Raw genomic sequence first — 11,136 nt, 5'->3', positions numbered from 1 at the left:
GCCAAGCTCATCACCATCACCACTACCACCAACAAACCTCCAGCACAAGCCATTGCAACCGCACAGCGCAAGCCCACTGCGTTGAGGGCTATCCGCCCCATCTTTCCTGTCACAGTCACGCCCACATCCAGCAGCACAGGCACCATCATCACCACCATCATCAGCAATTGACTCACTCTACGCATCATGACGGAGCAAGAGAGAGCAGTCAATCCTGCACCTGCAGCCGTACGTATGAAACGGAAACTCGTGCTCCCAGTGGCGGGTTTCGGGGTTGTCGTGGTTTGACACGGGTATGTATGTGTCGGCGGCCGTATGGGCCTCCGTTGCCGGGTGGGTTGATGTGCATGGGTAGGGGAAGGATGGGATGTGCTTATAGGAGGTAGACTAGTTCTTATCTCGAGTCTGGTACTTTCTGGTCTTGGTCTTCTGGATTAGATTGGTTTTTATTGCATTATTTGACATTCATTCGTTCAATGGGGTATAAAAGCGATGGATCCTTGAGACGAGTCATGATCCGTTATCTTGGACTAATAAGCCGGCGTTTCGTCTTCAGACCAAGGGACCCATCTTGCATTATCCGGCTCAAGGTCTTCATTCCAGGGGGTGTCTACTCAGACGAGACATTTTCCTCATGCTGTGTAGTCTGAGCAGCAGGCTTACCGGCACCAGCCTCGGCATCCAGGAGACTGTTCTTCCGACCGGCCGTCTCAATATACCCAGGGTTCTCAGCCTTGAGGAGCGCAAAGGTCCGCTCCGCATCCCACACCCAGGGCGTCTCAGCCGCGAAAAGCAGGTCCATGTCCTCCAGCGTCCGCTGGTTACTTTCCGGGTAGAGAGCCCAGACCATGGGGATCGTGATGACGTTGCTGATGGCGAAGATGTACAGGGTTTTTTCGCCGATGGAGCTGAACATCACCGGGCAAAGGAGGGTCTATGAATGTCTCAGTTTGATATTCGCTAAGAGAGGGATTGTGGAACACTGACCAGCCAGCCGTTTCCGATACTCCATCCTACCACACCCCAGGCGTTTCCTCGGGCGCGGACAGCTAGGGGGAAGATCTCTGCGGGGTAGATCCATGGAACTGGTGAGATGTTAGCGGACATCCTGGGTGAGTGGAGACAGGAGGTTGAAAGTACCAGTGAGCCATGTGGCGCCGAAGACCGAGGTGAAGATGAAGATCATCGAGGCGGCGGCCGCACCGTATGAGCTTGCTTTGCTCACATCTCCGGCCTCCCTAGCATTGATTGCGAGCCTGGAGAAGCCTCCAGCAAGAAACATGGCGATTCCTTGGGCGACGGATCCCCAGTAGAGGGTCCACCTACGGCCAATACGGTCGAGAGTGAAGACACAGATAAGTGTCGCGAACTGTAGAATTGCAATTAGACACAAGTCTGAAGTTCTGGGATGATGGGGACGGACCATGTAGAAAATGTTGTTCAGACCGCTGATCCACTGGCTTTTCATCGAATCGAACCCGGCAATACTGAAAATAGTCGGTGCATCTGGACACATCAGTCAGGCTGAAATCATATACAGGCGTTTTGACGCAGGGCAACGACATACAAACTGTGACACCGGCGATGCCGACCCATTCCTGCATGATCTGCAGCCAAATTACCAGCTGCACACGGCGTCCCAGGTGCAACTTCCCGCTCTTGTAACCGAAAAGCATGGAGAGGTAGGAATTGCTATGGTTTATCGTCTTCTCAAGCTCCGCCACGCTTTGGATGTCACGGAACTCGGCTTCGGCTCGGACTGCGTCATCGTCACTGCTGCCACGGAGACGACCTAGGATATAGCGCGCTTCCTGCTCCCGTCCAACCTTGACTAGCCATCTTGGGGACTCTGGGAAGAACCAAACGGCCGCGAATAACACGAGCAGGAAGATAATCTGAAAGGCGATTGGGAACCTCCAACGGAAGGGAGATTTCCCGCCATCGATGAAAGATAGACCACTATTACATATTAGAAACGGCTCCTCCAGACTAAGTGGGAGAGGAGTAGGGCACCCACAATTCCAGCCAATACGCCAAAACGACACCGAAAATGTTGAGTGTAAACTCGATGGCGATGAACTGTCCGCGAGAAGTGTGCTCGGCAGTCTCCGTAGCCCAGACCGGCACGATTGCGTTCAGAATACCGGTGCCAATCCCGTTGATGAATCGGGCTGAGTTTGATCAGCCACTGCAAAGTTATCCATTGATCTTGAGTATGACGCCTTACCGCAAATCATCCAGTTGTGATTCTGTGCTGAACATTGCAACGCGGCGCCGAGTATGGCCCACACAGCGCCCGAAGCAATAGTCTTGATTCTACCAATAGAGTCTCCAATCCATCCACCAAGGAGGCATCCGCAGAGCGTTCCGAGATAGTAGACGGACACAATTCCTCCCTGCAACAAACTATTTGTGACAACTGGAGTGGGCTGGCCATCTTTCATCTCGGTGTAACCAAAACCCATCAGATCAATGTAGTCCTTGGCGTTGTTTACTCCGCCCATCATTCCTTGGTCATAGCCTGAATATCTGATCAGTAAAGGCGTTAATGATGCTACGCGGCAGACTAACCAAAGAAGAGGATTGACAATGCAGCAACACAATTGATCGCAATCAGGAGCTTCTTTTTCTCCAGCTTGTGTACAATATTCCATGATGGTATTTGGTCACTCATTTTGACGGTAGGGTAATTTATGGACTCTGGAGAATTGCAAGTGAAGTGACGGACGCCCCAAGGGCAGTAGACACAATAGGTGTGTCTGATCACGATTCGAGCGCTTAAAATAGCCTGAGGGACGATGAGCACGCCAGCATGAACCCGCCGTGGAGAGTGGACGACGCGAGATCACAATTGTCTGAGAGATCCTCTTTTCTGCGGGGTGGTACACAGCATTTAAATGTGCAGGTCTGCAAGAGACGGCGGAGGACGATCATCCTGATGAGGATCGGCTGAGGTCCGATTAAAGAATTGGAGTATAGCTCTCTATAGGGCAACTAAATTGGTTACATCCCGAGTGGGAGAGGTCTGGCTCCTGGGGTCGAGGAGTAAAAGATGGCCGAAGAGATCGTATTCCCCACTTCGAGAAGGAAACACGCACTATGACTCGTCGGAATGGGAACCTGGTTGATTTGATTTGGAGATAGACCGGCAAAAGAGGGTTGAACAAAATCGGTAATCCGGGCATGTGCCAGCGGCACAATGGCGCCAGACGATGGTCGCATTCGGTCACTGGATCGGGGGGCGTAAGGCGTTCGGGGAGGAGTCTGATGCAGATGGCAGGAAACTCGGAGCCAAGTCCAATGTGCGTCATTAACAATATGTATACCACCAGAATTCATTCGACAAGAAGCTGAGAGCCTCGATGAAATCTGCACTTTTCATTGGAAGCATAGAGCGGCTGCTGTCAGTGTGATACCCTAGGCGATGAAGTCTGTTTCTAAAGCACACTCGGTTAATGGGAAACCGTTGTGCCGTTGTAGCCTGTAGATAGGTAGTCTATACGGGCTCACACGAGGGTTCTTTGGCTATCATTTCCTTGGAAAGATTGATGACTTATTTCACCTGGGGCTAAAGACACATTCTATCCAATGGTGTTGGCGAGTCGGGATGGAGTCGGCGTTGCGGGGAGCGCAAAGGGGAGAATTCTGGGGTCGTTGGGTGGAGAGTCGGAAGTGGCCCGACTGTGAGCCTGGGAAATGCCTGTTTGGGATGCTTGAGAGGACCTAATGCTACTGATTGGGACCATGACGATGCCAAGGACGTAGAGGAGATTAGAAGCAACCCTTTGATGATATTCTCTTTCAAGTCGGCCAAATCCATAAAATTATCATGATGAAGATGGGAGACGAAAAGTCTTAGGCCTGACGCACATGCCTTTGGAGCCTGAGGCAACAATCCTTCTTCGTACAGAGACAACAGACAAGACAGGCATAAATGAAGCACGACCCGACTACGTTAGCATCGAATCCAGAGAAATCGTTATACAGGGATCGATTCCACTACGGACTACAGATCTCCGTGACTTCATAAATGGATCGATCCTACAAAACTGGGAGCAGTGAATCATGACCGTGGCCCAGTGGTGAATGATTCTTTCGGATGCTATCACCTTCTGTGTCCAGTGGTTACAGGTGCGCAGTCAGTCAGAACTCTGAAGCTCTGATCCCATAATGCTCCTAACAATTTCAAAATGACGCCTCGACGTCTGTGGTCGCACGCCAACCTAGACTTGCGCTGAGTCGGACTTTAAACTGGGATATATTGTGAGGACAGCCAGCTCGAGCGCTTCGTCAGTCTCATCATATCTCTGGGTCATGATATTATAAATTCTCCTGCTTCATCCCTGGAGTTGAGGATTTCTGGTTACTAGCCCCAATGGATATACTCTCCATCTGCGATAATTGGCGCTTAGAAACCGGCCTTGCCTCTTGAGGGGCCCGAAATCATAATTGTGGGCAGATATTGAGCCTGGATAACTACATTCTTCGACAAGCCCAGCAAAGCACCGTTTATCATGCACGCTGCCTCTGAACGCCGATGGTAGCCATTACTCTTCGTTACCCGCGGAAACAAGTGTAATATCGAGGGTGACTCGCCACTTCTGAGGACCTGACGGCAGACAACCATTTGCAAGCATAATATGGAGTCAGCCTGTTTCCCTTGAAGTAGTTCATCATCGGCGACGGCCGATGCTTTCGACCTCCTGAGTCTGGGGTATCGTGGTGGTGGTGATGATTTTCCGCAGCCTTAAGAGATCTTATCCACCTTTACCGCTGACCAGTATGGATTAGTCCGTTCCGGTATACTGCATTACCCATCTGACGTCGGCCTCAACACCACCATTGTTCCCCATCTACTCTACAGATGTGACCATTGACAGTATTTTTTTAAACTCGTAGACGTCTGCGCTCTTATACAGTATACCATATCGCTTGTCCACAGATGTCTGTGAAGTCTTATTATCAAGCACCACTTGCCGGCAATATGGAAATAGATAGCCGATTTGACCCGATGCTCACTGGTCCGGATGATTACATACGCGATGAATACCGTATCGATACCGGCCCGCCAGCTTTTGCTGCCAGAACCTCAAGAAAGCTTTCCTCGTCCCAACATCCTTTTCCCTATACTATTTGCCTGCCATCCCCAATTGTTGTCCTCCCATTCCTCCCCAGTTTTCTTGATCTGGAGGATTGGCTATCTCTTTTAATCTCCCTTATACCTGGTATCTTTTTCCCCTCTACATTTAGCACACTATGCTCCGGAGTATGCTGCCGCGTGCGACACCGCGGGCTGCCCTCCGCACTGCCGGCCCTCAGCCCGTCCCTTCTAGCTTCGTTGCTGCTCCTTCTCTGTCCGTATATGGACGCTTCAGACGCGGCTATGCTTCTGAATCTGGTAAGTGATTGATTGTTCCTTCCCTGGGGCATCCGTGAGACGGTGCCTGCGCTTCCGGAGAAAGCGCAGCGGCTGATTATTCGAACTCCAATATAACAGAGCACGATGTGGTTATCATTGGTGGTGGTGTCGCTGGTTACGTCGCTGCTATCAAGGCCGGTCAAGAAGGTCTCAAGGTGAGTCTTGACACTTTTGTGGATATGAATTCTCTTTGCGCATTCCGACCCCTTTGCTAACATTTGATCGATCTTGGTTAGACCGCTTGTATCGAGAAGCGTGGACGTCTCGGTGGTACTTGCCTGAACGTCGGCTGCATTCCCTCGAAATCCCTGCTTAACAACTCCCACCTCTACCACCAGGTCCTCCATGACACAAAAAAGCGTGGTATTGAGGTGGGTGATGTCAAGTTGAACCTCGAGCAGATGATGAAGGCCAAGGACACCTCCGTGGAAGGTCTCACAAAAGGTGTCGAGTTCCTGCTCAAGAAGAACGGTGTCGACTATATTAAGGGTACCGGTGCTTTTGTCGACCAGAACACCGTTAAGGTGAACCTGCTCGACGGCGGTGAACAGACTCTGCGCGGAAAGAACATTCTCATTGCCACCGGAAGTGAGGCCACTCCTTTCCCTGGCCTGAACATTGATGAGAAGAGAATCATCACTAGCACCGGCGCTCTGTCCCTGAAGGAGGTCCCCAAGAAGATGGTCGTCATTGGCGGTGGTATCATTGGTTTGGAGATGGTACGTGAACCTGATGACGAAAATTCGGACGACTCGAAATTTTCCTCGTACTGATTGTTTCTGAAACACAGGCTTCCGTTTGGTCCCGTCTCGGTGCCGAAGTTACCGTTGTTGAGTTCCTTGGCCAGATCGGTGGACCTGGTATGGACGCCGACATCGCCAAGCAGGCCCAGAAGATCTTGCAGAAGCAGGGTATCAAGTTCAAGACCAACACCAAGGTCACCAAGGGTGATGACAGCGGCGAGACCGTCAAGCTGAGTGTTGAGGCCGCCAAGGGTGGCAAGGAGGAGACTCTGGATGCCGACGTTGTTTTGGTTGCGATCGGCCGCAGACCCTACACCGAAGGACTGGGTTTGGAGAACATTGGAATTGACAAGGATGAGAGAGGCCGCCTTGTGATCGACCAGGAGTACCGCACCAAGCTTCCCCACATTCGTGTCATCGGCGACTGCACCTTCGGTCCCATGCTTGCCCACAAGGCCGAGGAAGAGGCCGTTGCTGCCGTCGAATACATCAAGAAGGGTCACGGCCACGTCAACTACGCTGCCATCCCCAGCGTCATGTACACGCACCCCGAAGTCGCCTGGGTTGGCCAGAACGAGGCCGAGGTCAAGGCCGCTGGCATCAAGTACCGCGTCGGTACCTTCCCCTTCAGCGCCAACTCTCGTGCCAAGACCAACCTCGACACTGAGGGCCAGGTTAAGTTCATTGGTGATGCTGAGACCGACCGCATTCTCGGTGTCCACATCATCGGCCCCAACGCTGGTGAGATGATTGCCGAGGCCACTCTGGCCGTCGAGTACGGTGCTTCTTGCGAGGATATTGCCCGGACATGCCACGCTCACCCTACCCTGGCTGAGGCCTTCAAGGAGGCTGCCATGGCCACCTACTCCAAGCCCATCCATTTCTAGACTCCCTGAAATCCTCTTGCTCAGCCGCCCTGTATTTTCTCCTCTAGCCTAGCTACGCTAGCGAACCACATGTAGCATTTCGCCTTATTATATTTCTTATGTTGGTTGTGTTGTCTACTAGAGAAATTATGACGAAAAGACATATCATCATAACTTCCGTTATCCATTGAGAATAGAGTCGAGTTTCATAAATGTTCCAGAACGGTCACGTGATACACTGTCTCCTAGTCAGGGCAGCACTTTTGATGTCTGCGATATCATTATGAGCTTAAGCGTCAAGATGGTGTAAAAGTACCTCCAGACTTTACACTACATTTTATTTCTATACCGGCCGAACTCGTGCAGTGTGCTCATTGCAATGAGTGTTCTGTCGGCCCCTCTGCAGTGGCTCGTATTGTGACTCAACAGGAGGACTCTGATTTGCTACATTGAGAACAACGTCTTGAGCCACTCAAACAGTCTCATATAAACCAAGTCGCGTAACCATTTGCACTCTTCTTAAACTCCATGAACTAGTCAGGAAAACTAGAGTAAGTGAGTCTCAACATTCAACTGATGGAGTCCCTTATTAATAAGACATAAAGGACATTGTATGATCACCTACAATCCACCTCTGCAAAAGATCGCATCACCGCTATTTGTTACTTGCAGAAGAGAGCCTGGTGGTTCATATTGATTAAACTCCCAAAAATTGACTATGGCATCTCTCACCAAAACCAAGCAATCCCCCTCCAAACTCACACCAACACCCCCCTCACAAGAATGCTTGTCCCTCAGCCCCCAAACCAAGAAATTCCTCCACCGCATCTCCCTGCATCCAACCCTAACCCCTTACCGCCGCCGCGTCTACCGCACCCTCCTCTCCGTGCCCGCAGGCCGCTGGACCACTTACTCGGCGCTTGCGGCACATCTAGGCTCCAGCGCACGGGCCGTGGGGAACGCAATGCGCACGAACCCGTTTGCGCCAGAGGTGCCCTGTCATCGGGTGCTGGCGATGAATGGGACGTTGGGGGGGTATAAGGGGGAGTGGATCTTGGGAGGGAAGTATCAGGTTGAGAAGAGGCTGTTGTTGGAGGGGGAAGGAGTTGTGTTTGATGAAGGGGGGAGGGCGAAGGGGGAGTGCTTTCGGGAGTTCGTGGATTTGGGGAGTGGGAAGTAGGTCTGGTGAATGTTGTTCGACATTTGATGCTTATAGTGATGATAGTTCAGTTTATTGAATGCTCTGGATATGTACTGTGAAGACTATGCCATTGCCGAGTGAATGGATATTTACCTCTTTATTCTTCATCGAATGTCTATTCAGTCAATCTCGAGTCTTTCTCGTATCAACCCTCGGCTATACGTTCCAGCGTCAGGCATTCATGTATGGCTCCTATCTTATGCGATGAATATGACTGAGTATTCATGCATCGATCAGCAATCGAGTATCGCCGGGGAGCAACAAAATTGACAAAATCGGAGAAGATGGAGATGAGTGGTGGACATGCTGAATAGAATACAGAAAGTTTGTTGCTCCGTTTTCCCAACAGTCAACTTGACTAAGTCCTTCTAACTAATGAATGAAGACAGGCAGGAGTCCCAGCTGCTCGCTCAGAATGGGTGATCGATGTCGCGCCTCGAGCCCCGAGAAGAGGATGACACAGAGTACGTGTCCTTCTTTGCAGAAGATGGTAGCGGATGGCAGATTGGTATATCCACCACTATGGAACAAGCCACGGAGCCCCTTACCTCTAGAATGCGCTGGTAAACGAGTTCCAGCATTGAAAACCGCGATTGACAAAGCCACTACACTGAGTGCTAAAGCTGATACTTCAGGCGATACTGAACCAAGTCTCGTACATAGTGAGAAGGCCATCATATGGACCATGTTCCATGCCGAGCATGTGTGTATGCTGCGGCTTACTTTCCGGAGCGCTTTGCACTCATCAAGGACTTCATCAATTGCCGTGATAAATGCATGGTCCTAATATGCTCATATTCGGTAAATGCAGCAACAATTGTGCAGGAACATGTACATATCCCCTGAAGGAACGTCGAAGAGTGTTGTTGACAAGCCGTTCGAGCACCGTTTCCTTACCCTTTGTGGGCAGTCCTTATAGCATCAGAAAGACTGTCACGTTGGAAGTTATCCTCCCCCCTTATCGTCATGTCTCCGCGAATCACTTTGCATTATTACTATTGCGGAGAAAGAGGCCATCTTCAGCGCAACTGTCTATATGTACAAGCAGGACTTTAACTATATGGTGTGCTGTCTGCTGTATGTTATGGCTGTAACTAGTCCATCTTGCTGTATTTACTAAGGTCTTTTAGTGTGCGCAAGAACTTATGGTCGAGCTCGTGGCTGGGGTCGTGGCCATGGCCGTGAGGGCTTGGGCAATGTAAGTACATCGTTTGAATGAATGATGATGCAAATACTGACCAAATGTTAGCCCCATGGCCAAGCCGCAGCCTTGGTAGTGGTAATGGCACCTCCTCCTATTGTGGCTTCGTCAGAGTCAATCACTATGCCTTTGTCTGACAGTCACTGCGTCTGAGTCCACTGATACTAGTACTTAAGATGATGAAGTTATGGAAGACACTCTTACAGAGTGAAAAACTAGATAGCTAGTGATGACCCTGCATTCACTATCCATGATGGGGCGAATTTCATTCCAAAGGGGGCAAATATCACCTATGAGATTAAGACCTAAGGTCTTGCAGCTCCATACTTGGAGTCTGATATTGCTGTTGCTGTGTTCTGCAGGGGGACGCTCCCTCCTATCTCTCTATGATCAGCTCATCATCAACGAGAAGGTCGTTGTTACTTCAATCTCGTGAGAATTTTATACCAGATCTCATGAAGACTTTTGCAACTGCGGCTGCCCCCCTCAGGACCATCCACTCAAACGTGGCCAGTTCATCGAGGTCACCATCGCGACTGTCCAACCCCTAGTGGCTGAGCTGCTTACTGTCAAGAACAACTTCCGATCCCCATACTGGCGGTCGGAGGAGGGGTTCTATAGTCAATACCAAGAGCGATCCGCAATCCGACCCGAAAGGCCTCCAACCTGGTCATTTTCTCTGATGCAGTTTTGCATGTCTTGCAATCGATTCGCCCTCAGCCGAGCCAGCACAGAGGCCCGAACAGATGGCTAATGCTCAACTTGATCACTGTGTCTTTATTAGATCCCTGTGTGTCCTTAACACCCATCCTGCTTGCTCAGCCTATCCTAAACGTGCTAACCTGCAGTGTAGGAATGGCACCTACTCATCATTGTGCCTTGCGTGGTGCTGAAAGGCAATGCTTCGCCCCGACACCAGGGCTTGACGGTACGCCACGGATACCAAATTCGAGTTATTGAACCGTATTTGAATGAGTAAGCGCACGGTCGAAGCTCGAAATCGCGGTGGACCGGACCGCGGATAGTGGTCAGGGTCAACCGAGGAGGCAGAACCGCCCGAGTGAAAGAGGTATACTCAGGATTTGACCGTAAGATTCACCTGGACCGTTTGGGGACACCATACCGAACATGGGATTAAGCGAAGCTAGGTGAGTGTAACGAACTAGCGGTGCTACAGACCGGCTAATTTTACTGAGCGAGCATCAACGCCATCTGAGACGATGGTAACCCAGCCTGGAAGGACGAAGATGAGTCCGAGACAAACTCAATAGTCCGTCAGCAGCAATGGTGCCAAGATGATATTGAGAGCTTCGGAATTGATGCAATACCTAATGTTCCAAAAGAGAAGCTTCACAAACGCTGTCGTGCTGTTTGCAATTCGGCGCTTGACTACTGTGATTGGATGCGGAAAAAAGGGCATCGAGATCTACTGGCAGACGAATCAAGGGCATGCCATTGACGAGAATTTTCTGATCAAGGAACAACCAGCATTTGTCAGGGACCTAATGGGATACTCTGGGAGAGAATAATGACATCCGTCGCCTTATTGTCGAGGGAACCAGGGTCTAATCAGCCTACAAACTTACTCTAGAGACTGGTCTTAATGAGACTTCCCGGAATTCATCGCGGCCGAAATCTCTAACTCATAGAACTCTAAAGCTGTTCTTTCTCTTTACTCCATCCACAGAGTGGTCTCCGACGAATTG

General features: G+C 50.6%; 3 protein-coding genes across 3 annotated transcripts; 2 read left to right on the top strand and 1 right to left on the bottom strand.

Moving 5' to 3' along the window:
• Positions 1 to 610: 610 nt before the first annotated feature.
• Aud_000333 (putative MFS monosaccharide transporter) lies at positions 611 to 2,674 on the bottom strand (the record flags this gene model as incomplete). The annotated part of the gene is made up of 8 exons (XM_043285846.1): positions 611 to 934; positions 988 to 1,085; positions 1,141 to 1,369; positions 1,424 to 1,506; positions 1,568 to 1,959; positions 2,018 to 2,171; positions 2,228 to 2,521; positions 2,572 to 2,674. The coding sequence occupies 8 exons, from the start codon at positions 2,672 to 2,674 to the stop codon at positions 611 to 613; spliced, it is 1,677 nt and encodes a 558-aa protein (XP_043141781.1).
• Positions 2,675 to 5,256: 2,582 nt separating this feature from the next.
• Positions 5,257 to 7,049, top strand: Aud_000332 (dihydrolipoyl dehydrogenase; the record flags this gene model as incomplete). The annotated part of the gene is made up of 4 exons (XM_043285845.1): positions 5,257 to 5,398; positions 5,498 to 5,574; positions 5,656 to 6,138; positions 6,210 to 7,049. The coding sequence occupies 4 exons, from the start codon at positions 5,257 to 5,259 to the stop codon at positions 7,047 to 7,049; spliced, it is 1,542 nt and encodes a 513-aa protein (XP_043141780.1).
• A 697-nt stretch (positions 7,050 to 7,746) lies between these two features.
• Positions 7,747 to 8,208, top strand: Aud_000331 (MGMT family protein; the record flags this gene model as incomplete). Its single annotated transcript, XM_043285844.1, has 1 exon — positions 7,747 to 8,208. The coding sequence occupies one exon, from the start codon at positions 7,747 to 7,749 to the stop codon at positions 8,206 to 8,208; it is 462 nt and encodes a 153-aa protein (XP_043141779.1).
• Between the last annotated feature and the right edge of the window lie 2,928 nt (positions 8,209 to 11,136).

The sequence above is a fragment of the Aspergillus udagawae genome (assembly GCF_001078395.1).
Source record: "Aspergillus udagawae IFM 46973 DNA, scaffold_1, whole genome shotgun sequence".
In the NCBI taxonomy this organism is placed as follows: Eukaryota; Fungi; Ascomycota; class Eurotiomycetes; order Eurotiales; family Aspergillaceae; genus Aspergillus; species Aspergillus udagawae.
Note: the sequence above shows the minus strand (reverse complement) of the source record. Positions and strands in the feature narration are given on the sequence as shown.